The sequence below is a fragment of the Centrocercus urophasianus genome, unplaced genomic scaffold, assembly GCF_019232065.1.
Source record: "Centrocercus urophasianus isolate 14NV4802_14NV808 unplaced genomic scaffold, USGS_Curo_1.0 seq_13, whole genome shotgun sequence".
NCBI classification, from domain to species: domain Eukaryota; kingdom Metazoa; phylum Chordata; class Aves; order Galliformes; family Phasianidae; genus Centrocercus; species Centrocercus urophasianus.
In genome coordinates, this window is record NW_024884475.1 from 29,997,162 (window position 1) to 30,023,602 (window position 26,441).

The window sequence follows — 26,441 nt, forward strand, 5'->3', positions numbered from 1 at the left end:
ACCTCTTGGTAGCCAGATCAACATCCCAGTCCAAAGGAAAGTCAATTCCCGCATCACAGTCCTGTGGAAAAGGCATCATCACTTCTGTTTCTCATGAGAAAGGGCTTTTTTGTCTGTATTTTCTGCTGAGACAAACTCTATAAAGACCCTGTAACAGTTTTACTTGACAATTCTGTAGATCAAGAGAGTGTATTGCATTTGTGTATGGGTTGCAGCTGTTATTTCTAATCACAAATCAGGAATTACAGACCTGGGCTTGCTAGAAGATAAACATTTACTTTTGGGTTCAGCTAGAACTCTAAAAATGTGTATCCCAGATTTCATGAGAGAAGTCATACCGTGACCTGCCATGCAAACCACTGACATGTTCAGCAGAGTAGCGAAGCTTGGCATTTGTCTTGCCAAGGTGAGCTCTTGGATTGCACTGCCACTGGCACACTGTGTCAGGCAGGCCAACCTGCTGGAGATAACAAAAGGGAAAACTTACTTTGACAAATCCATACTTATAACAGGGCAAGGATTTTCTAACTCTTTTTAAGTGGACAGTGGATGCTTGCCTGACTTTGCTACAGGTGAAAATCCCAACCTATTTATAAACAGAGTATTTTCACAGCAGCTTTTAATCTCTTTTTGCCAATGGCACTAACCTGCACCTGGGTGTTAGCTGCACACTTTAGATAGCAACAGGTCTCAGGTCACTGAAACCGCAGAGCTGGTGGCACATGGTTATGCATCACATTTATCTGCTGCAATCTTTCTGCCTTGTCTTATCTCTCATGAAATTGCATGTTTTGCCAGTATGGGAGCACTACCCCCACCTTGCTCTCTGAAGATTTCTACAAGATACATAATCATTTTCAAAGGCACAACTGGTTTGTCTTAATGCCTTGAGTTCCCAGGGTAGTGCTTGGTTTGAGTCAATGTAATCAAATCTTCAGGATTAAATTAATTAAATCTCTGATTATATTAATGAGATGTTTGTGCTTCCTGAAGACTTTTTCATTTTTAATCTTCAGCAGGAGGAGGATGTTATACTGGAGCTTAACAGGTTTGGCGAACGAGGTAACGATTATAAGAATGGTAAAAGATTTGGATTTTAGATAGTGTGAGGAAAACCTGCTGGCATACTTACTGTCCATGGCCAAGGATTTGCATTACTTTCCTCTGTAAAATGCACTACTTACTTTTTGAGGCATGTTTTTATTACAGGAAAAATGTTTGAATCGACAGGAGTCATTTTTTTCCACTTCACATGCTCAATGTTGAGCCTAGGCTTTTACTGGAAATACAATGTTGACAGCCTTCTAGGTGTGTGAGATGGTATTTATTTTGGTGTGAGGACAACTCTCTGTGATAGATGAACTGCTCTTCCTCATCTTGGCACGGATTATATATCACACTAATACAGATGAGGTAAATATCAGTATTTGTGAACTCATTCAAAGACTGCGGAAGTAAAAATGCCACCACGCATTTTTAGATGAAATGGGGAAAAGGTCAACAATTGATCTGGCAAGAAAGAGAAATTCAAGCATTTTCACCACAGATTATGGGCTGCTCCATGCCTGGGACCGAGGGCTGATCTTGGGCATGATTCATAGCTGATGTTTTCACTGTCATTTGGGGTCCCCAAAAGCCAGAGTACTGCCTCACAATCACAGTTGTTGTCCATCTCCCCCAGTTCCTGCAGGTAGTCATAAAGGCAGAAATCAAAGGAAGTATTTGGGTCCAGCATAGATCTTGGTAGTTTTTACTCATTTATGCAAAGGACTGTTGAAATTTCTTTCCGGAAAATACAGAATTCTTTGATTATAGAGATTTTTGGACATTCTCCAGCATTTGATTCTGTGCCTGTTCTGTGCCAAAAAGCACATAGGTCTTGGAAATGATGGACACTGAGCACTGCAAAGCTGGATGCCCAGAAGTCTTGTTATGGTTGAGCACCTTTAGGTTCCCTTTGATAAGTCTTTTCTTGCAGCAGCAAGTTGTTAAAGCTCGTTAATGTCTTTACTGTGGTTCAGAAGGCAGCAAATGTATTTACCATACAGTGGACTTCCCTTAGAACAACTCACTAACGTAGTTTTCAGCATGTAACAAGAGGAAGAACTTACTGAAGGTAAATGTCAAAGAGCCCTGTACACAAGATATGCCAATGACAGAAAGAGAAATGCATGGCACAGGTATGAGAGGTGAAAGCTGATGAGTGCAGGACTTCTTTATTTTTATTCTCACCATTTTTTATCTGCTCTGGTTCAAATGTCTTTAGCATATCCATTATTTCCTTCTGCACGCTGCTGTCTGTGCAAATAGAATCATACAGCGCCTCTCCATGTTGCTGGGTTTAAGTGGACTAGCACACAATTTACCTTACAGGCTTTATGACCCATTCTTGCAGTGTGCCATTCCACTTTGTCTCCCCAACTGCTTTCACCTGGCCTTTCCACAGACTGGTACAAAACACTATTTTCAAGGGCTAAGACTGGAAAATGAGGGTTGATCACTTAAGGAGAAAATGATCAAGTGAGAAGGGTTTGCAAAGGAAGTGATAATTGATTTGCAACAGTCATAATTATCATAGTGAATGAAGTTGCACTAGTTGCCCATAAAAGTGCAAGAGGCATCTACAACTGTACTCCAGGACCTGTTTTGGACATTCCCCTTGGGGCACTCAGTACCACTCAGGCTGTATGCTGGACATTGTGAAGAGGTGAGGATGGACCTGGGTGAGTGTGGAACTACACTGAGATAGAAGCAATGCACAATGTTTCCCCAGGAGTTTTCAGGCTGCTGATGCTGCAGATGCTCTCAGAGTGCTGCCAGGAGAAGAGCATGGGCTGCCGTGGCTGAATCCAGTGCAGGGCTGGTCCCGGATGTGCTAAAAATGACTACATGGCAGCAAAGGCTACAGAGGCTCCTTCCTGATCTGTAAATTACTCACGTTGCTGGAGGTGCATTTGGGTAGCCAACACTGGGCTGAGGAAACATAGGACACAATAATTATGACTTTGCATATCGAGGGCAGAACGCTGTCCACCCAGGCTCCGCTTCCCCTCACACTCCTTCGTGTCTGCCCTACCCCAGCACGCCCTTTCCTGGGAAGTAAAAATAGGTCTGCAAGTGGCACAGTGAGAGCACAGCACTATGTGCATCAACATCTTGGTCTTTCCTGTGCAGGGCAAAGGCTCTCCTTTTATCCTTTTTCTTTCTGTATTCAGCAATGCACAGCATGTAAAAAGCTCCTCCTGATATGAAAGTGCACTCATTGAAGACATTTAAAAACTGATTGAGCATGACTAATGCAGGGGGGTGGCAGTTTGTTTTTCATCCTATAACATAACCCTCAGTAACTCCTACCTTTTATCTTACACAGAGATGGGCAAATACATCACCATCAAAGGGTGACAATCTACTGCTTTAAACAGCTTAAAGGGTTTAATTAAAACCTTTTAAATAGGTTTAGCAGGTTTAAATAAAGAGAAGCACGGAGCTTGGAGTCTTTGTCTAAGGCAGGCTTGAGTGCTGATGAGCATGCTGAGTACAGTTATTACTTTATAGAGCGCAAATGACATTCTCATCCCTCTTGAGCACACAGCACTGAAGATACCCACCAAGCTTCACACAGGATCAGAAAGTGCACCGAGGAAGTTTGCAGTTAGGAGGGCTTGGCTGGGAGTTTGTGTTTCTGTTACATACAAAACCAAGAAACTGGCCCAGACTTTGGTAGCTATTCATGCAATGCAGGGGCCAAAGCTTTGTTTCCTGCCTTCATCCTGCTCCCACCGGGAGAAATGACTGTCGCTCCCTCCCTTTCCTTCCTCCCTTCTGTGACAGCAGCCTGCTCAGGAGCCCCAGTGGAGGAGGAAAAGGCTGAACCTTAGCAGAAGATCTCTGCATGTGTTGTGTGTGCCTTCAGTGTGCTGCTGAGAGATGTGAATGAAAGAGAGGCAGCAGGAAACAGGGTCTCCATCCCTGCATTTTGCTTTTAGCACTGCCTGTAGCATCTGACTTCACCTCCCAGGACTTCACCTCAAATACAACCAACAGCGCATTGCTCTGAGCCCATTGACCTGTCCTTCTGGTCAACGCAGTAAGTTTGTCAGGACAGAAAGCAGTAGGCTGGCAAAATGCTTTTCAATCCTGAGATGAACCATGGAATCAATGAAACAAATCAATGTCATTTGGTTTTGGAGAAAATTCATCTCGTGATTTCTGCGTTAACAAAATATTTCTGATGAAATTGGAGGTTCTTAGGGTTTAGCCAAATAGCATAGATAGAATTCTCTGCTCTTAAAGCCACCGTGTCTTGAACCTGCAGTTTTCTTAGCAATGCATTTCTCTTAGTACCAAGTAGCTCTTATTTGTGTACTTAGAACAAAAGGGAAAAACAGCAACAACAACAAACTTATCTTAGTAGAATTAAAATAGTTTGCAGAAACACTGAGAGAAGACTGAACAACAGTTATCTAAAATAAAATTCCTTTCCATACTCTGCCCTTTGATGCAGCTTTCTGCTGCCTTTTCAGAGGGCTGATTGTATGTGGAACACATGTTCCAGACAGTGCTAAATGTTGAGAAAGCTGCAAACGTAAACTTTGCAGCTTGTATATATGTTATCATTCTTTATATGGGAAGATCTACAGATGCATCTGAAGCCTTGAAAAGCAGATCTCTCTTTATTGTATAACTATTTTAATGATAACATGGTACTACTATTTGTTGCAGTTTGTGGTCCTCCTAAAAAGAAGAGTGTGCTAGTATCTCTCTTTCACTGATTGGAGAATGGGACACAGAAAGAGTCTGCATGGCAAATGCACAGAAAAACACAAGCTCGTCTGAATATGGCTGATTAAGTACCAGAAGCTTCACCTAAGCTAATTAAATGACATTGTCCCATGCAGCCTTACTGCAAAGGCTGTGCTGGGCTGTAGAAAGCCCACGTGGAAGGCTTCTTTGTGTATCAGGAGCTAAAGCCCAAGCTCAACTCCTAAATTTAATGTATTTGAGTGCTTTTGAGTTCAGTTAGGAGGTCTTGAGTGAAGTCTGAGCAGGTGCAAAAATTGTTTTGGCTGCCTGCACATGGGAGTGATGTTTGTGCAATGGGAGGTTGGCAGCAGATGGACTACTCATCTGGGCAGAGCGTTTTCTTCTTTGGAGGATGCTACACAAAAGTACACTACAAAAGAAGAGAGATCTATCTCAAGATTTTGGGCAGAAGGCAGTGAAGAAGGAAAGTGGAATGGATAAGGAGAGAAAACAGAAATAAGAGTAGTAAGAGAACTACACTGGATCTGGAGAAAAAAACAAATAATAGAGAGATGAAGCAGCAAGACAACCAAAGAGAAAATGTAATAAACAACACAGCTCAGAGGTAAGAGTGAGAAGGTTGTAAATGCTGTTAGGCAGCAGCAATTTGTGGGGAAGTCTGAGAATACTGGGACCAGCTCTTGTTCCAGAGTGGCTGTGCCTTCCTGCAGCAGGGAGGTGAGGCAGGCAGCTGGAGTGGCTGGAGCAGCTGTACAGACAGCACTTGATTGTGGGGGTAGCGTGTGCTCTCTGGGAAAGGGCCATGGTCTAGTTCTGCCAATGTGGAGAAGCAGAAAGCAAGAAAGTAACCTGAACTTCTGCATGTCTTAATGTACAATTGCAAAGGGTCAGATTGACATATGTGAAATGGAAAACACCACCTGCAGATTCCACAGTATGGCCTTGAAGTAGAGAAAAAGCACATACAGCACCAAAAACCTGGAATGTTCTAGTCCAAATTTCCCTTGTCTGCTACTTCTAGTTTCATCTTCAGCAGTTGCCATGAGAAGCTTATTCCTTTGCTTTCTTGCAGCCCCAGCACAAGAGCTGTTATCACACCTTCCATCAACCTTTTCCTCTCTAGGCTAAGTAAATGCAATTCTCATCATTCTTCCCGAGAGGACTTTTCTTCCTAGACTCCTGGTGGTTTCTACAATCCCGTCACCCACTCATTCCTTATCCTGATCCCCAAGATGAACCTGTATCTTCAGCTGTATCTACACCAGGGCTTATCTAAATGGTGAAGGGGGTTCAATACCAACACATCGTCTATCAGCCTAGCGCAAGACCAGGTTTTAAAAAGTTAAAAGTTGAGTTAAAGACAGGCTATTTCACTATTTCTGTAGGGATAGTGACTTTTCCAATAAAAATCATTTTTTGAAATCAGATTTAGATGCCGAAGTAGTCAGCGCTGAGTAATGAAATATGATCAAGACACATTTTTAATAATTCATTCATCTTTAAAAGTGCTTACTATTTGATTTTTTGCTATTCATTTTCGTATTAGCTGTTTCTCAAGGCATTTAAAGCTTAGTGCTTTCTATACTGTAGTAGTTTGTAACACAGTAAAAGCACTGCCCCTGAAATATCATGCAGTCCTGTCTGTTTTTTTTCCCCTTTATTTATTGAAGTAATAGCAGGTGCATAGTTAACTCAAGTTGAAACCTGCTTATCTTAGTCTTCCCTGTGTAGAGTTGAAAATAATGAGATTGAGAGAAGAAGGAAGAGCTGGTGAGAGATCTGAGCTCAAACCTTGGAGATGGAAGCCCAGATCAAACATTACAGCTTGAGGACAGGTGTGGCCACTGGTCAGCCCTGCCTGAGCTCAGGAACACTGTTGGAATTTTTGAAGAAAGGAAGTTAGCTCAGAGTTTCAGCCGGATCATTCTTAGATCATATCTGAAGACCAGGTACAAATGGATTTACTGTTGTTTTAATTTTAGAACAAATGAACCATCTAAATCCAAGCCAGAGAGGACAATAAAGGCACATCCTCTGAATCTGAATGAAAAAAAAAAAAAAATTACGGTTTCTCTTTCCTCAGTTTGGCCTTTTGGTCAAAGGTCAAATGTTTATTGAGCTCTTCTCATTCCTTTATATCTTTTCCTGCTGCCCTTTTGTCTCGCTGTCTCTGAGCCTTCCTGCCCAGACCTCCCATCTTCTTCCTGCCTTCTTATCTTCCTTCCACTTCTGATTTCTTCTCGCCTCGCTCTCTACTTTTAGACACGCTTTTCCTTTTCTGTATGGATCTCCCACTGACAGCAAGCACACCACTCTTTAATCTACATCATGTTGCATCTTAGCCCTTTCCTCACACGTCCTTCAGGCACAGGAATGGAACCTTGCGGGGCACTCACGCTCCTCTGGCCAAGAGAAGAGGCTGTGTGAGGGAGCTGCTGCCAAGGACATTTGGGGTACTACCAACGTGAGGACTGTGGAAGAGTTTCTCTCTCAAATAGCTGCATCTAAATTTGTCTAAAACTGTGCAGATGTAACTCAGGTTGGTGGTCCTTCGTATGAGGCCATAGACAATCTGACAGGAGCAGAAAAACTAATATTCCTCTCTTTTCATCAAGCAACAGCTTCTAATAGGCCAAATTTCCACTCTCAATCACTTTTAATCCCTTGATTTTATCCTTAATATTGCAAATAAGAGCATAATAATTCACCATCTATCTCTACATTTAATCAATTGATGCCCCCGAAATCTTAGCTAACTTTAAGCATTTCTGTGTATTGCTTTCAATATTGTGTATTTCTTTCACGTGCTTTCAACAATTGTGTATTTGTTGGTAAACCATGCTTAATTATCCACCATTTTAAGGTAGCAATTCATTCATCAAACTTCACTGCTTTCTACTCTACTAATCTAGTTTATCTCTGTAGCAAAATCAGCAACTTGTGATTCATATCAAAGCTACAAATTAATTTATTAGTTTTATATATACATGTATATTATATATTTAGTTATTAGTTAAGTTTTGCATGTAAAGCCTTGCAGTGGTCTTTCCATAAAGCCTTGCTGACTTGAAGAAGGAGCTAATCAGCCAGTGAGTGCCTTCAGCTGACATTACAGATGTAGTTACTGGGGTATGTTCTACCAAGCCATGTGAAGTATTCGGTCTGTTGTAAAAACATTCCGGTTTGGAGCTATGGCCTTGTGGTGTGGGGAGTTTTGTCACCAGCTCTTAATGACAACAAAGAGGAGCAATATTCAGTATTTGGGATAGCTCCCTAGACAAAGCTGCTTTTTGGTCTGCTTGGGTAGAATTTGTTTTCAAATATTTCACGTGAGGACTATGAAGCATTATTCTGACTGCGTAACTAAACTGCGGGAAAAACAGTACTTTAGATGCTGTGTGCAAGGGTCTGAGCATGGCCTGACAGCATTCGTGCAGTGGGAAGCAGGCCCGTAGGGAACCAGTGAGCAAGTGTATTAGGTATTTTTCCCCTATATTAGATTTGTGACTCTGGCAAGCCTCGACTGGAGCTTGTGAAATGTTAACAGAGCACAGCATGCTGAGCAGAGAGAACAAAGTTGACTGTTCTGCCCTGCAGCCAGAAGGCAGAGAGCATGCCAGCAGATATTACCATGAATGGAGTCACACAGGAACAGCGATGTGCCACCCTGACTCAGTGTTGCGATGTCAGCGTTACAGCACGCTCACGGCATATGGCAAGATGTCACACTCTGAACCAGAGGATCTGGCTGCTCTCATCTCACTCTGAGCTGAGCTCTTCCTCCTCAGATACACCCATATAGGTCATACAGTGATGTGCAATGCTTGCAGAGAGCCCCTGGTTTTGACTTTGTAGTTTTTTCACTCCCTTAGTTTTTTAGTAAAATATTTGAGTGTCCCAGAAGTGAGACTGAAAATTTTCTTACTTGAAAGCTAGGTGAGTTATGCTGTTATAATTTTTTTTACAGCCAGAAAATCTGGAAATTGTGTAGCACTTTATTTGATAATTTGTGGGGGGGTTTTTTGTTTGTTTGTTTGTTTGTCTATTTGATTCGTAATATTGGAAATTTTCACCTGCTAACTTGACCTCATGTTTTAAATATTGCCATTGTTTATTGCAGTAAAATACCTGGAGCTGGAGCATTGTCTCAAGGGCAATGTGGAAAGTCAATTACTGCTCAAGGCAGTGCTTCCTAAACCATGTTCTGTGAATTCTTTTCTTGTCTCAAATACAGGAATTGCAGTATGCTGGAAAGCCCTCCTTAAGTGCTTGCATTAGCCAGGGAGCCACTAACCACCTTTAGTTGCTGGCAGCAGGGATTCTCTCATAGAGCTGGAAATTGAGTGCTTCCTCTTGCAAGCAGTTATTTTACCTCTACTGAAGACTCAGATCAGCTGTGGTTGTATTTAAGGAGAGGAGATTAAAAAAAAAACAGAAAACCTACAGTTGCTGCATTTTTTTCCAAACCAATCTTAAAAGTTGTTAAGACCTATTAGCAAACAACTTGCAATTTAAGGGCCGTATCTAATGCTCCCCATTCAAGCAATGAGGGCAAAGCTAATAGGTTGAATAGCTTGTGATCACAGTTGTTGCTCCTGCTTACAGGCTTCTAAACTTGATTTTCTATAAAATGCTTGCTGCTATCTGCCTTATACGCCTATGTAATGATAGACAGATCTGGAAGATGGCTAAACTAATGTATTCCTTTCTGTGTTTGTTTCAGAAGATGAAATTTCAAACACTACTGTCAGTGCAAACGTTTCTGCATCTACACCAAAAACTGGTAAGAGTTCAAATTCATAGAATCGTAGAATCATAGAATGATTTGGATTGGAAGGGACCTTTAAGATCATCTAGTTCCAACTCCCCTGCTATAGGAAGGACACATCCACTAGACCGAGTTGCTCAAAGCCCCATCCAGCATGGTCTTGAGCACCTCCAGGGAGGAGGCACCCACAACCTCTCTGGGCAACCAGTTCCAATGTCTCACCACCCTCACAGTAAAGAATTTCTTCCTAAAATCTAGTCTAAATCTATCTTCTTTCAGTTTAAAGCCATTTTCCCTCTTCCTGATCCTACCTGCCCTAATAAAAGTCCCTCCCAGCTTTTCTGTAGGCTCCTTTCAGGTAGTGGAAGGCTGCTATAAGGTCCCTTGAAGTACTCTCTTCTCCAGGCTGAAAAGCCTGTCCTCTGTTGGCCTGTCCTCGTAGGGGAGGATCTTATGAAAGATTGCTATTGATTGTATTGTATCTGTGTGGGCTAAATATCAGCTCCTTATTCAAATGTTGAAAATGGCTGCATTGAATGTGATGCATCTGAGGAAGAAAAACTGGAGATGGGACCATGTTTTTTGATAACTGAAGATGTTAAAGAATCTGTTTTGGAGCTGAGACCAATAGGATAATAAAGATGGATACATTCAGTGTTATTAAAGGAAGAGAATAAGATGCAGCCAGAGAAAGTCTGAATGTTTTTCCTATAAGAAGAATGAGACATTTTCAAATTGTGCTGTAGTTCTTTCATATTTCAAAAACCCTGATGTTTATGTCTGTTCTAAAAGCATTTAATAAGGAACTGACACCTCATTGTGAGTGAGATCTTTAGACATTTCAGTGAATTTCCCTTGCAGCTTTTTGTCACACAGGAGAAAGCAGTAATTTGTTGTAATACTAATATTTGTTTATGTCTATGAGCAAAGCATCAGAAGCCCCCAGTGAGGTTAAAGCTCTCTGTGGATGTGGAACAAGCTTCCAGGGAGACTCTTTCTTTGAGGCACTGTTATTCTAGGCAAACAGCCAGTAAAGCAGGAGGAAAGGGAGACAGTTATATATTCTGGTGTGGCCATTGTATTTAGAAGTACTCTATCCATATGAGAGAAAGTGGCAGGTCGTTATTTGTTTCTATTCTATCATATTTCCCATCTCTGAGCAGCACTAGAAGAGGGAGCGTGACAGGGCTTGGGTTGTGGGCAGGAATAGGAATGAGCCCCTGTGGCTGAGGCTGATAGTAGTGCTTTCTGCTTTTATTAAGTGATGGAACAGAACTCTGGGCAGCTTTCCACCATCTTTGTCACATGGCAGCTCTGAGACCCTCTTCCCATAGCAGCAACTGACAGATCCCTCCTGCCTGAGAATGCCCTTACCTCCACCACCTGCTCTTGTCCCTCTGCAGGAGGGAGCTTCCAGGAACTGCTGTAACATGAGCACTGGGTTCATGCCAGGGATTATCACATGCTAGAGACCATTATTCCTCTCACTCAGATGTCCAAAGCTTGGCTGCACACCTTGGAGAAGGGCCTGCCAGGCTTTCTGTGACCTCCCAAGAAATGTATACCTTCCCTCCGATGTGAACTGTGCTTGTTCTGAGCCCTCTCGAAGCACTTGTGGGCAAGAAAGGTCCGTGAGAGCCTGACTTCAAAGAGAAACTCAGCAGCCTTTGTGAGAGAAGGCAGCTAGTGGTATGGGCTGTTTGTATGGAATAAATAAATAAAAATGCCTCTCTTGCAGAGGAAGAAGCTTTGAACACAACCACTTTAAGAGCAACAACACTGCTAGCAACAAAGCTGACAGCAACTACAGCCTCAACTATGACTGTGTCCATTACAGCAAGCTGTAAGTGATGTTTTCTTGTGCTAATGATTGAGTCTGGTCCAGTGGACACTGAGCAGCAGTGCTCTTGGTCTGGGAATGCATTTATAGATGGTCACATCCTTGGTAGTACCTCCAGAGCCATTAGGCTCAAGGAAGATCCAAGCCAGGTCTGATAACTGCGCTATCACAGACTTGTGCTCATGGGGATGTCCCACTGATGGGGCTGGGTTTCCATACAGAGGAGAGAGTCTTGTTCCTGTTGATCTTCAATTTAAACTCTGATTTTAGTCCTACTGCAAGCAAAGCGAAGCAAAAGTAGATTTTTGTGTGTGTGCAAATGTGTATATAAAATTGACAAAAAATTTTCAACATTCTTCGTTTAATAGATAACACAACTACTCCAGCTAATGCCACAGAGAGTAGTACGACACAACATACAGCTGTGCAGCAGCCAGCACAGGCGACCCCTACAGCAAGAACTGAAAGTGGCAACACAACAAGTGGTGAGTGACAATTCCTTGGAGCCATTCCTGATTCATCATGCAGTGCGTTTCTGTAAAGCAGTAAGGAGCAATAGGAAGAGATGAAAAGGGGTAATTTGTAAAATGGATTTAGAGCTTTGTGAAAGCAGAGCTCTCCTTCCTACCTACAAACTATATATCTCCATGAATCCTTCTGCAGAATCTTACACACAGAATATTATAACTTTGATTTGTAGTGGAGGTGACCTGAAGCCATTACATAGGATTTGAATCTCCCTGTAACTGGGAGATCTGTATTTGGACGGATTTTCATTTTTATTTTCTTCTGTTTTTGTAAGTATTTCAACAAAAATTATTGTATGAGATCTGAGTGGTGTCCCCCTTTGTTTTTTATTTTATACATACAGTTTTTCACATAAATAATGCTGTGTGAGTATAACATCTTCAACATTACAAATAACTGTTCTCTTTCTTATTATGAGTCAAAATACTGAAAGCAGTGAGATGATACTAGTTACTCTGAGTCAATCTTCCCATAAGTCTTCAGAAAGATATGTATGTTGGGCCAGTGCCTCAGATGAGATTTCATTTAAAAAAAAACAAAAACAAAACAAAAAAAAAAAACCACCAGAAATACCCTGCATCAAGCAAGTAGTTGGAATAATTTAAGCAAGAATAATAACATATATATTTAAAAATGTAATGAAAATGAATGATGAATGAATTTATACCTAAAAGCAAGGCTTACTTGATTCTCACTTCCCTCACATGAACAGGAAGATTAAAGACACTGCCTGAAAGTCTTCCTCAGTGCAGGACTGGGACAGTCATGCTCCATGAAACGGATGTGGGCTTAGTGAGATTTTTGCTATTAAAATTGATATAATGGGAAAGCTGCTATAGCTGCTCTTCTTTTTTTCTTCCACTCTTGCAGTCAGCTTCTCCTTCATTTTGTGGTTGACCTTAAAGAACTGAGGCAGGATTTGATAGTGCCTGTATGAAATTTCCAAATTTTCTTTCATGACACCTGGTTTCTAATACAACACAGGCATCTCTGCTGGTCTGTAACACAAGCCATCACTTCCCCTCCTTCAGTCCGGGCTAGAAGCATCAGTAAATGATCTTATCCACACAGTAGAGATGTGACAGGGCTTCCTGTCCCCACCGCAATTTCTGTGGCTGCTGTCACCTCCCATTACAAACTCAAAGAGAGCCTCCAGCTTTCCATACACTAGGAAGTCAGGCACAGGACATTTATTTTTTTTTCCCCTTAAGTCTTCTGTATTTTTCCCTCTGCAGGCCATAAGCAAAATTTCCCCTTTCCTTCTGTGCTTTCTAGCCCTGACTGTTATATAGGAAGCCAACAATTAGACTTGCCTCCGTATTTTTCTTATTTATTAGTACATGATATCAAAGCCAAAAGTTCACATTTAACCAAAAGAGTGATTCCCTTGGACACTTCAATAATTTTAAATGGTGTCACGCTACAGCCAGTCACACCTGTATGTGAGATTTCATGTCCTGGGACACTCAGTGTTACCAGAGTCTGCAAAATGAAAGGCAGCAGAAGATGGTGCTCTTCCTCCCCCAACTGTCGATCAAAAGTCAGCACTCAGGATATTAAATTGCAAACTGTTGGTGGGTTTGGGGCTGTGATGTTTCTGATTTATCCTGTGCTTCTTTCCCGGAGGATGGTATAACATGATGCATGGAAACATTAAATATTAAAAAGTGAGAAAAGGAAAGAGTAGAAGAGAGAATTTTCATGCCAAACTGCTGATAAGTAGGCAGGGAGAGGGTTAGGCTAACAGCATATCTCTCAGTTGTCCTTGGGTTTCTGTCACAGACTGCAGGTACCTGTCATGCTTCTGGAACGCCCTGTGCAGCAGCTGGCTGCAGGGATGTGCTCGGCAGGGAGCAGCTTCCACCGCTTTTGATACACTCCAGTTTTTCAAAGCTTTTATTAATGCAGTCTTTAATGCAAGTGATTTTGCAGGCTGTTAATTTCAGAGGAGAAATGTATGTGTCACCTAACCAAGTCCTCACGCTAGGGCTTCAAAGGGTCGGTGTTCCCCATAAAGGAGTATCCTGGATTCACTGACTGGCCAAGTAATGCTGTTACAGATGTCTGTTCTCTCTGCTGCACATCTGCTGCTTGTTTGAAGCACCATGTGATGTCAAACCTCATTAGGCTGCAGCCTGCTGCAAGGAAGATTTAGAGTACCGTTGGGAAATGCTGAAACACACGTGGGTGATATGTAGGTTAAGTAGAAAATCCTGCTAAGATCAAGCAAAGATGTGTGCTGAATTTCAGCTGGTTGAAGAAAATGAAGGTTCTGGGAGCACAAAGAGCAAGGGGACAGCTGAGGCTTGGGCAGCAGCCCTGCAGGGCAGCTTCACATTCCCCTCCTTGATTATTCTTTTGACAAATGCGTGCCAGTATGCTGTCATTTCTCTCATCAAAGCTACTGTGGGGAGAGTGGTGTCACCTCTGGGGTGCTCTGCCTTGCCACAGTCATCCTGTCCAGACAGCTATTTTACAGTCTTTACCATTTTATTTTTATGTTGCCATTTTATTCATCAGCAGTGACTGATAGCAGGGTGATTTGAGTGCTCCCCAAGGGCAGGTGGGACCCTGATTTCCAGTGGGATACAGTGCTGCCACTGCAGTGGTTGGATATGGATGCTGCTGTCCCCATAGGCATGTGGGTAGAGAAGCCATTGGTTTAGAGAAGCAGACAAGACATGTCTGCTTCTGCCCTTCTGCATCGAGAGCTTGTTCTGCAGCCTCTCTTACCTATGGTGCATTTGATAGTCACCATCTTGCATGTAGTTATGCTGGGTTCTGCGGGTAGACAGAAAAATCACCTGTGCTGTAGCAGCTTGAACTCTTCTGCATGGCTATTGTCGTCCTTGTTTCCATGGCCAGACAGTGCCTGTGTCTGGACTCACCCTAGACAGCAAATCTCATGGCACAGATGGCCTCAATCCTCTACTGACTGTGTGGGAGGGCAGCAAAAAGGCACTTAAATTTTTCATACGTTAATTTTCAGGGATATATTATTTCTCAGACCTTATCAGCACAGAATGAAGTAATTAACTCTACACTTAATTACAATCCTTAGAACTTTATAAAGTATCTCATTACCATTATGTGACAGTTGTGGCAGAAGCTTGTATGTGATTTATTATTTTTTGTAAATGAAGGTAAGTGATAGAAAGCAGGAAGCTATCTACCCCATCAGCCTGGTTTCCAAAGTTAGCGTTGTCTTCTGGCACAGGCATGAGGCTGTTGGATGCTAAGGATGTGCTTTAAAGATGCCTAAGCTACGTCAGTCCTAAAAACCTCCTAGGGATTGGTCAGTGTTTGACAAAGGTTTACTTGAAGGTGTAGTTCTTTCTAACCTGAACTATCCTCTATGATGCTGAGGGGATTTGACAGGGGGATGGCTGAAAATCTAATGCAACCCTTCTGTTGGTGTGTCTTACCCAAATGTCTGTCTTGTTTCCAGCTGTCCAAGTGAATGGAACACAATCTGCACAAAATGAGAGTGCTACAACTACTAAGACAGGGACTTTGTCTCCTACAACCTCTTTACAAGAAAATATTACTGCTCCTGGAACCTCAGGTATGTCTTGAAAACGTACATTTCTTCTTCCTATACAAATAGTCCAAAAGATGTAAAAGATTTTGAATATCTTCTTTATATGCCATGCGTTGTCCCAGAATGAGGGCTACATCTTTATTCACGCAGGGTACGATGTCACCCTACTAAGAAGTTACGAGTGATGGACAAACTTCAAAAGATTCATAGGAAACTCAATGTCATTACAGAAGGATATAAATTAAGATAATAGAAACCTTATATATGCTGTATGTGGTCATTGTGTAGCACTGACTGCCAGAGGAGGTCATTGAGATAAATTCTTTGGCTGCAAAGCAAAGGAGAAAACAGCTATAATTTTTACAATTGTTAATAAATCTGTAGGGCGTGCTAAAGCATATGACCAAATTAAATGACATTGTTCAAACTACAATACAGTCACATGCAAGGTCAAAAAGACATCAGTCCTTCCAAATGCCTGCCTAGCTTTATTGTTTTTCTGAGTGTGTTTTGTTGTATTTATCCACTAAGGAACTGTGTGGCAAATGTAGATGCCAGTAATGGGAGTGCTCATTTATTACATTTCTAGCAGGCTTAATTTTCCTAGATTTTGAAGAATTACTTAGGTTTTCTCAAGGTCTCTCGAGCTTTTACTCAGTGCTCTGAGCTACACATACGTAAGCCCAATAAGAACATTGACTTTGTTTGCATTTCCCAATTATTATTAATGTTTAACATTTCCAGAGGGATAAGAGACTCTTTACAATTCCCTGGACTGTTTGCAGCAGATAACTGAGTGCTCAATAATGTTTTGTTGTGCTAAAACTTAGCATGGTGAATGGGTGTTTACTGTGATTCTTCTCATAGTGGATGGGATTAGATATGCATGTATAGTAATATCAGTACATGCTAAAATGCTTTGAAGGATTCCAGGGAAATTGAGATTTTTTTTCATTTTTAAGCTATGGCCATTAATTTAGAGAGGAATCATTAATTATTTTAATAAACCTATTCCCCATAATACATATGTTTTGAGTTGTATTTAATCATGGAAGATATGTTAAGGCTCGTGCAATGCAAACAGATTATTTGAGACAGTCAGCACAGCTTCACCAAGGACAAATTGTGCCTGACCAATCTGGTGACCTTCTATGATGCATCAGATAACAACAGATGACAGAACAATGTCATCTATGTGGACCTGTAAGATCTTTGACCCAGGCCTACAGGACATCCTTATCTCTGTATTAGAGATTAGGTGGATTTGAAGAGTGGTCTATACAGTGGATAAGGAATTGACTGGATGGCTACAGCCAGGGAGCTGTAATCAATGGCTCTGGTATGCTCCCAGGTGTCTTTCTTGGGACCGGTGCTCTTCAAAATTTTTTATCAATTACATAGATAGTGGGATTGAGTGCACCCTCAGCAAGTTTGCAGATCACACCAAATTGAGTGGTGTAGTTGATATAATAGAAGGAAGAGATGCTACCCAGAGAGACGTGGAAAACTTGAAAATTGGGCTCACTTGAATCAAATGAAGTTCAACAAGACCAAATGCACTGAGATGGGGATAATTCCAGATATGAGTGATATGGGAGAAGAATTAATTGAGAGCAGCTCTGTGGAAAAGGATGTGGAGGTCCTGGTAGATAAAAAGCTGGACTTGAGCTGGCAGTGTGCTTTTGCAGACTGGAAGGCCAATAGTATCCTGGGATGCATCAAAAGAGTGGTGGCCAACAGGGAGAGGGTGGTTATAGCCTCCCTCTACTCTGCCCTGGTGATAACAGAGTTCAGGTCTGGAGTCCTCAGCATAAGAAAGACATGGAGCTGTTGGAGCGGGTCCAGAGGATGGCCACAAGATCAGAGAGCTGGAGCTCTTCTTCCATGAAGAAAAGTTGAGGGAGGTGAGCGTGTTTAGCTTGGAGAAGGCTCTGGGGAGAACTCATTGTGGTGCAGTGCTTGAAAGGATCTAAGAAACAAGACAAAGAGCAACTTTCTACACAGTCTGATAGCGATAGAACAAGAGGGAATGGTTTGAAACTAAAAGAGGGAATATTTAGATTAGATACTAGGAGGAAATTTTTCACTCAGAGGGTAGTTAGGCACTGGCACAGGCTGCCCAGAGAAGCTGTGGATGCGCCATTCCTGGAAGCATTCAAGGCCAGGTTGGATAGAGCCCTGGGCAGCCTGATCTAGCGAGTGACAACCCTGCCCATGGCAGGGAGTTGGCACTAGATGATCTTTCATGTCCCTTCCAACCAAAACCATTCTGTGATTCTATTACTACTCTGTTACATTTTGTGTCTTTTGGCAGACGTACACAGTGTGGGAATCTTACCACTGATACACTGCAATAAAGCAATAAATTACAGTATTTTTAATGAAAGATTCTTTCTATCAGGCAAATTGGCCAGGTTAAAATGAAATTGTAATGCATATATGTCTGTGGATTCTGTCTGTTGAATTTCTGAATATTATTTGTACAATTTCTCTTTACATTTAAAACACACCCGAAAACGTTTACATCCTTTTCTTCCTCTGCTTGTGACAGTCATCATCTTACTCAGCTTACTGTAAAGCCAAATAGATCTTTAGCTCAGGGACTACCCAAGGAGCCAGCACTGTAATTTCCTGGCTGAGGAAATAAGGGACCATCTGTCCTGGGGGATTCAGCCTAGGTCACTGGCATAGCCAGTGTGCTGACTTCCCATAATATTGCAATTTCATAATCACTTCCTCTGTCATTGGGATTTCATCCTCACACCTTTTCTGCCTCCACACAGGACTGACCAGCTCCTTGTTGCTTTTTTGCAGATTAAATATTAAAGAAGTCCCATTAGACACTCCAGTGAGTTAGGTAGCCCAAATGCATGTGCCTTTAGACCATTGTTGCTCCATATTTTCTGTGTGCATTAAAGTCTTCAGGGAAAAAACAAATCTGGTTCCCTATAAGCAGATTTCTCTTTGTATGTTCAGCTGCTCAGGGCCAAGGGAAGCCATAGGCTGCACCTAATAACTTTCACAAAAATGCAAGCATAAAGTCAGTTGCTTCAGGATGTACCAAGTCTAGAAGAAATGCTGACTCTTGTTGCCATGAGATTCTTTCTTTGCAGCACTGTGAAATTTCATCTTCCATAGGGTCTGGGTACATTTTGTTCAGTGGAACAGGGGTGATATGTGCAATGCAGCCCTCAGGGGATCACAGAGCTTAAAAGCTGAAGGCACCTAAGCCATATCTCCTGTGTGGAAAAACTAAGGTGAAATTCACCCAAAACAGAACATTTCTATTTGGTTTTCTCAACAATAATTCAGCTGATTAATCTCAAACCAAAAGAATATATTTAGCTTTGAGACATTTTCCATTGGGGGAAAAAAAATGCCATTTTTGTGAAAATCCCCTTTCGTACTGCAAGGAAAAGAAAAAAAAAAGTACATTTTGAAAGGAAATTTCCAATCTGCCATATCAAAAGATCAGGGTGTGGGAGAAGTGCCACAGAAAGCTGGAGAGCAACTGAAACGAGTGGGGGGAGCTTGAGAAGGAGCTTGGAGAAACATCAGAGAGCAGCATCACTGTATTACAAGGGATTGAAGCCAGCAGCTGCGGAGGAGGGGCTGAGTGGGGCTCACCTAGGTTGGGGAAGGGAAGAGGAGCTGTTTTTAGCAAAGAGAGCAACCAGCATGCGTGCCATTGACACGTACACTTCTTCAACTTTGGCTGTCATGTATCACATGCCTCCTACTCCTGCTCCACCTCCGCAAAGGATTGCTTGTTAATATTTCATTTTCTCCTTTTGTTTAATTTGTGTAGAAGTGGAGATTAAATGGATCTGTCAGAGTCTAAATACTTGCTAGGAACTGCAAGTTGACTTTTTATTCTGTGACCTGAACAACAAAAAATCCATAAAGTGGGATGAGTTTAAGTTCATCCGGCAGGCTGGTAAGATCAGAAAATCTATTACAGTAATCTGTCAAGAGAATCAGCCTGCTACATCTATCAATGCCTTTATTGCACTCCTCAAATTATAAATCCTACTTGCCTGATTCACAGAGGTATCTTGCTGAGAAAGAACCCTAGGAGCAAGACAAGGAGGGTTTGGCTCTTTCTGTACGTGGACTGTATAGGAAAGCTGGATAGTGGTATTAAGTGAAAACTGCTCACTTTAGCTTTTCCACACAGAGAGAGGCACAAATTGAAGCATCAGAGAGCTGGAAAGTATAACAAAGCCTCAGCTAACACAATTACAGAACTACAGAACAGTCAGGATAAGGAGAGTGTTTTAAGATTCTTAATTTTGCTGTGATTTATCTTGTGGTATCCCGTCTGAGTAATCAGCCAAATTTATTCACTTGTTTTGCCAGCGAGCATAGATCCATGTGGCTGCCCTCCAAAAGCAGAAGCAGCAAGCTGCAGGGTGCACAGGCTGTTCGGGTAGCAAAGCTCTGGGAGAGGTGAGCTGCTGGTGCCCCCTCCATCTGTCAGCCTCCTCACCAGCACTGTCGTTGCTCAGGCAGGTACTGTCAGATCACCTTCTCATACATCAGCCTCTTTATCTTTGTCCTCCTTACCATACGGCCAGTGTTGTATGCCTCAGTTCTTGTGAGGAGTCTTGGAAATCCTCCTGGATTTTTTATGCAGAACACCCACCCCCACCTCAGCCTCAGGGACCTGGTAGGGGCCAAGCAGATGGCCAGAACAATACAGCAAACACCGGTGCAAGCAAAGGGCTGTCTGCCTTTTCCTCCTCCTCCCCTAGAAAAGCAGTGCCCACCTCTGCCATCAGAAAAGTTTGCTTTCTGAGTCAAGATGGTTCACTTTGTTTACAAGAAAAATGTTATGTTGACATCTTTAGAGTTTTTCTTAGGAAAGTTCAGCTCTCCTCAGAATAGGGAGGGCAAGCTAGGCATTTTACTGGGACGTGGCCTATCTGTAAGACTTGACAAGATCCTCTGCCTGTCTCCGTGAACGTCCACATCGTTGTATATTTGCATGTTCAAATGTTGTTGAGTGCTCACACTTTTTTCCAAGGGATCTCACTCTCTGTAAGAGAGGCGGGGTTCAGCTAACAACTGATCATATCACGTTTGGATGTTCCCTTGATGCAGGTGGGTGTCCCGCAGCTTTCTGTACACCTCTGTTTGACAGGAGAGCTGTTAACTTCCCAAAAGGCTTTCCTCAGCTCTTGTCATTCATGTTGCCCAAACATGCAGTAAACATCCCCTACTAAGCCATCACAGATATCCTCCCTGAACATGGTGACACTGTGCAGATGGATAGATAAGATGGTAAATAGCTCAGGAAGAGCATCTCTCCTGAATTTTCATCAGCCAGTGTGCAATAACTGTGTGCCCTCAGGATTAAACTAGCATTGCTAATACTTAGTATGGTCAAGGAGATCTCTCACTGCTGACTTGAAGTACTTAGCTTTTCAACTTTTCTTGCATGTTTGCAATTAAAGTGTTAAAGCTCTGTCACATGTATTATTAGCAAAAATGATTGAATGCCAGTACCTCAAGTGATCTCTGTTTATGATTGAGTGTAGAGAGGATGAGAAACAACAGCAGCTGTACTACTGTGAACAAACATTCACAGCAGTAGAATAACATCTTTAATCCACATTGCAGCTCCTCTTGCAAAAGCTGTCTCTACAAAGCACAGGAAGCACCATGCTGGGACAAGTCCTCCTGAGGAGCTATCAGGATGAGTTGGATGAGCCATGTACCTCATGGGTGTGCAAGGAACTAGCCCTAGAGGAGCCTGGAGGGGGTTTTATGGTGCTGTGAACCTACAACTCAAAGTAAGGAGGAACTGCTGAGGACATAGCACCTAGGGGATGTTCCTCCATGGTATCTCCAACAGCCCACTGAGAGGCATCCCTAGGCCATGCCCTTTGCTGGCTTCAGGCAAGCACAGAGGTGTTGTGCTGCCACTTCACACAGATGGATGTTTTCAAAGACAGGGATGAGTTAGGTGTCTGGCTTCTTTTGGCTTCAGACTGATCATGGGGGAGATTTAATGCAAGGCATTAAAGTCACTGTGGGAGTGACGCTTCTCTATCCTCCAGATGTGAAATATTCACAGCATTTGTAGCATTCAAGCACACACGCCTCAGCCTAGATACAGGTGAGCAGCATGCTAACATGATGTTCTGTGCCCAAATCTTCTGAATTGAAAGAAGGATGCTGCCAGCAGCAAGACCATAAGCTTTGCACACAAGGCACTGCAAGGTCCAGTTCTTCTTCATTACTAAGGCCTCATTCCCACTGTCTAGCAGTCTGCTAGCCACAAGCACCAGAGTAATTAATGAAAATTTGCTACTGAGAGATAGCAACAATTGAAGGTATGGCTCAATTAGGTATTTAAGTTTATTTTCTTACAGAAGTGATTTGTCAGTTAAATACCAGCTCTTCACCCCAGGGCATTTATTTGGCTTTGTCAGGAGGACTGCTTTTTGGATTTGTAGAAGTTAATTCAGAATTGTCTGAGTTTCTTGTCCAGTTACCGAGCTCATCACTGGAGTCTGCCAGTTTGTACAGCATGAAGACCTTGCTTTCCTTTTTGCAAGGACCTCTTAATCAGATAATAACAACTCTGTTCCTTCCATTTTCTTTCAGACTTTTCTGTGAGCACCGTGCCAATACCAACAGGTAAGAGGGAAAGGGAAAATTTGGAAAAGAAGAGGGTAGGTGGAAGTGGAACCTCAGGTGGAATCTGAAGCACAGTACATAGAAGGAGATGAGGGATGCTCATATTGCTGCAGTGCGTAACTTTGCAATGAATGCAAGTGAATGTGATGTGGTACCAGTAGATGAGGCAAAGCAAACAGAGTAGCAAAATACTGAAAGGTGCAGCAGGAATTAATACAGAAACAGTGTTTGCCAGGGGGCTAGGTTTTGTCAGTGGCTCTCCTTCCATATCCTGTGGTTAGAAGCGACTGGTCTCAGGGTAAGGCAAAGTCTTCCTGTGCCAGTGAACCTGGTTGTTGTAATGGATTGTTATTCAGATACCAGATCTTTCCCTAGATGGAAAATATCTTTCAGATTCCATTTCCAGAAAGTGGGCAGGATGGGCTGAATTGTGAGGAAAATTCAGTGGATAACGTTGATAATGTTTTTAAATCCTTAATCCATTTCACTCATTCAATAGCGCTTCCATTTAGCTACTGCTTTTACTCAGTGATATATACACACATATAATTAAAAGACTAACCTGTGGGTTTGTCTTCTCTGCATTACTCACGTCTTGGTCGTCTAATAGACAAGTAGGAAGATAGCCAATGCCTTTGAACCCTCCATTTTTCTCCTGAGGCGATACTGCACAAGTTCACGGACATATTTTCACGTTTCTCGGTGTAATTTGTTTCTGTTGACATTTTCAGTCAGTACCCAGAATAACTCACTGCTGTGATAATTGTCTGCCTGCCCTGTGTATCTTGCAGTCTATCAGATAGGGTAGTGAAAAGGATAATTGTATTTCCCTGGGAAATCCAAAGCAATCACATAGAATCATGAATTCATAAGAATTATTTCTGTTACTTCACGATGGCTCCCATTTCCCTCCTCACATTATCACCTTTCAGCACACAGGCACCAGAGGAGAGAGAACTTTAAAGAAACATGGTAGGATGTTCAGGGACAAGGGTCTCAGGCAGTGATGGTTTCCTGCGTATAACATCTAAATGCCTCAGTTGGGGCTACATTGTATAGACACCATACTATATCCACACAATAGTTTAAGTTAGAATTGCCTGGTTTGTAGGTATCTCGAAAACCAATATACTAGCATCTCTACTGAAAGAGCTGCCGCCTGGCTTTTCTCTGCTTTACTCCTCTTACATCAGGAGACAACATGCTCATACATATTGGAGTGGATCAGGATGTTATGAGCATGGGAATATGGGCAAAAAGAGAATAATGGAGAAAAAACCATCACTGAAATATTTAAATGTACTGGACCTGAGTTCCAAATCAATGGAGAAAGGAGGCCTACGGATTTGGGACCAACAGTCATTATTGGCTACTCTAATTCAGCAGATGAGAGTTATAAATGTTGCCTACTTGAAAGATTCTGTAAAACAAATGGTCCTGTCATTTGGAAGCTTAGCAAATCAGAATTGTGTTTTAGTCCTCCATATGGCCCTGATGAGTTAATTGTAGTGACTCAGTTAATGTCAGCCTCCACCCAGCAAGCTCAGCCCCTTCTATCCTTTGGAAGCGCAGTGCCACTACACTGGTTTCGATGCATGAGCAATAGGAGCTGTCTCTCTTGCATTACAACTTTGATGGGTATCTTGGATAGCTGATACTCAACTCCAGTTCAGATTAGCACCTGAAGGCAGAAGTGCATTCCTCTTAAAAATGCTCCAGAGGCTCTGACAGTCCCTGCTCTCCCCAAATTTGGGAGAGCAAGTACACACATCACTTTGTCACACTCAACTGTCAAGGAAATGTTCAGCTACTCGTATTTCCCCCCTTTGGACTTCTTCACCTACCATTAGTGTTTTTTATTATTAGCACTGAGATATTTTGGTTCTTCGTCTTTTGGAGGCAGGTCTTCATTTCACACACTTGTTATTTACTTGCTTGTCAAGAGAAGTTGCTGATGTTGACCTTTATCTTAACCTCCTAAAGGCATAACTGTAAGTGGGCAAGCAGATGATCCAGAAAAGGCATCTGTATGATGGTTCACAGAGAATGTGAGTTTGTCCCAAGGCTTTTCCACCCCTCATGCAAATTATCCAGGTGCTACTTAGGGGACTTATAGCTGTGGAGCACATCATGGCTCCAGAAATGCTGACATCAAAGGTGTGTGGGGAAGGTAATTTTTCTGGGGTGTGGGGGAAGTTGTCTATAGAAATTCTGGTACTTACACGTTGATCTGAAAGCAATATTTCTTCTGCAAATCTAGATTCTGGCAGCACTGGAAACAGTTCTGAGAAAACGAAAGCATTGGAGGATACCATCCATTACTCTAGTGAGTGTTACTACTTTGTTGTCCATCTTCTCAGTTTTCAGATGAACATGGCTTTACATGAGTGCTTGGAGTTGCAAAGAAACAAATTAGAAAGTGTTATTTGTCTGTACCAGGCTATAGACCCTCTTGCAAACCCAATTTAACTCAGCAAGTTGACACCTCTCCCACTGAAAAGCAGAATGATTATCCCCAAGGACTGAAGTCAAAGTGATAAAATAAAAAAGAAGAAAATGTGAGTGGAGTCATACTCTGTAAGAGAAGACAAATAGGAATGTGAAAATATAATTTATATACCATTATGAATACTCGTTATATTAATACAATGTTATAAATATGTTAAATGAATATGTTGTCCATAGTGTCATGAGAGGGTGAGTGGGGAGGGAAGGACTAGGAGAGAGTCCTCTGTGAATTGCTCAAGCAGTTGTTGTTTGCATGGTGCATGTTACTTAATTTTTATTCTAAAATCGCATGTCTCTGGGGCAGGATTATAACTGCGGATCTGCTATTTCCTACCCAAAGCACTAGCTCAGCGTAATACGTTTGATGTTTTTCTACTCTGAACTCATCTCTCAGTTCTCCCTCTGGTTCTGCAGATACACATTTATATGAATATTAAACTTTAATTGCATAAAGAATCAGTAAAGATGCCATTTCAAAATATGGGGCCAGCAGGAGGGAGGATGCTGAGGCTCTGCAGCCTGATTGACATGGGGCTAAACCCAAACGTGGCTGACTGCTGCCAACAAAAAAAGATAAATGGAGAGAAGCTGGGCTTGGATGTTTCCCCAGGAAAGCTTCTCTTCATGACATAATTCTTTCCTTTTTGCTTCTTGGCTGGGAAATACCCGTCAGGAAATGGCAGATGGTGGGAAATAATAAAAGGGAAGAAAGGACCTCATTTAAAAAGAAGATCTTGCATTTTATATCCATGGTTGTAAGTGCTGCAGGGAATGTTACTGAATTATGTAATTCCTTGGTATCTTTCTGGGTGTTCGATGCTGAAAGAGAAAAAATTGCTTTAGTCACTGAATTTCAGATGAGTCTTTCTTTCAAAAAAAAAAAAACCAAAAAACTGCAAGTATAAAAAAATTGTTTCTGCAGTGGGACACTTTTTATAAACCTTTAAGACCACCCACTCCAGGGGCAAACCTTGCAGCCAACCACTGATTAGGACTACAAAGGTCCCACTGGGGCAGGTGCTGAACCTGCTGAAGCCTGGGCGAAGGTATCACCATGGGATTAAGGGGGCTGGGGCCAGGAGCCTCTCACCCTGGTACATGAGTGCCTGGGTATAGGCAAATAAGAGATTAAAATGATGTTCTGCATGTCTTGCAGGTGTTATCCTGCCCATTGTCATCGCCTTGATTGTCATTACCCTCTCCGCCTTCTCTCTGGTGGCCTTGTACAGAGTGTGCCATAAGAAAACTCCAGGTATTTGGTTGACCTTCTCTGAGCAAAGGGAAGAAAAAATATCGGTGTGCTTATTATTAAAACATTTCTGGAGGCTTTTGAGATTTCTTTAACTAGAGATGCTGCCGTAGTCTGATAGGAAACATTGCATTTCAGAGTATTTTACCTGAAGTGGGAAAGCAGCACTTCATTTTCAAAATCAATAGGAAGAACAGAGGGAGCAAAAATATCTGTGATTTTTTTGAGAATATATAATGCCGTAAAGATTTTTGTTTCACCTTTTGCAGCTGCAAAGAGCTAAAAAACAGCTGCACTAACATGATCAGTCAGTTGGATAGAAAAAGAGAGTGAAAATAAGTTTGGAGACGCTGTTCAGCACAATCTCTTGATGTTCATTTTATCTTTGTTCAAAATAAAAGCAAAGAAATGTCAGTGCTTTCTTTTAGGAAATACCTGATACTTGAGTAAAATTTTTTGGTTACAGCATATGCATGGGTACAAAACCACTGAGCAAAAGTACTTGCAGAAATAGTTGCTTTTGACAGATCAGCTAAAACCAGTATAAATTTCACTGGTATCCATGAAATACTTAAGGTAATGAGGATGTAATTCCATT

General features: G+C 42.0%; 1 protein-coding gene across 7 annotated transcripts in view; it reads left to right on the top strand.

Moving 5' to 3' along the window:
* Positions 1-26,441, top strand: part of EMCN (endomucin) — a 44,240-nt gene that overhangs the window by 4,172 nt on the left and 13,627 nt on the right. For all 7 annotated transcript variants that reach the window (XR_006167820.1, XR_006167819.1, XR_006167821.1 and 4 more), the window contains exons 2-8: positions 9,488-9,547; positions 11,271-11,375; positions 11,741-11,857; positions 15,349-15,465; positions 22,054-22,086; positions 24,347-24,412; positions 25,751-25,846. Coding sequence is in view for 4 of the 7 variants with exons in the window: in XM_042812782.1 (XP_042668716.1) it covers positions 9,488-9,547; positions 11,271-11,375; positions 11,741-11,857; positions 15,349-15,465; positions 22,054-22,086; positions 24,347-24,412; positions 25,751-25,846 (594 nt within the window). In the remaining 3 variants the exon portion in view is untranslated. The remainder of the gene's footprint in view (positions 1-9,487; positions 9,548-11,270; positions 11,376-11,740; positions 11,858-15,348; positions 15,466-22,053; positions 22,087-24,346; positions 24,413-25,750; positions 25,847-26,441) is intronic.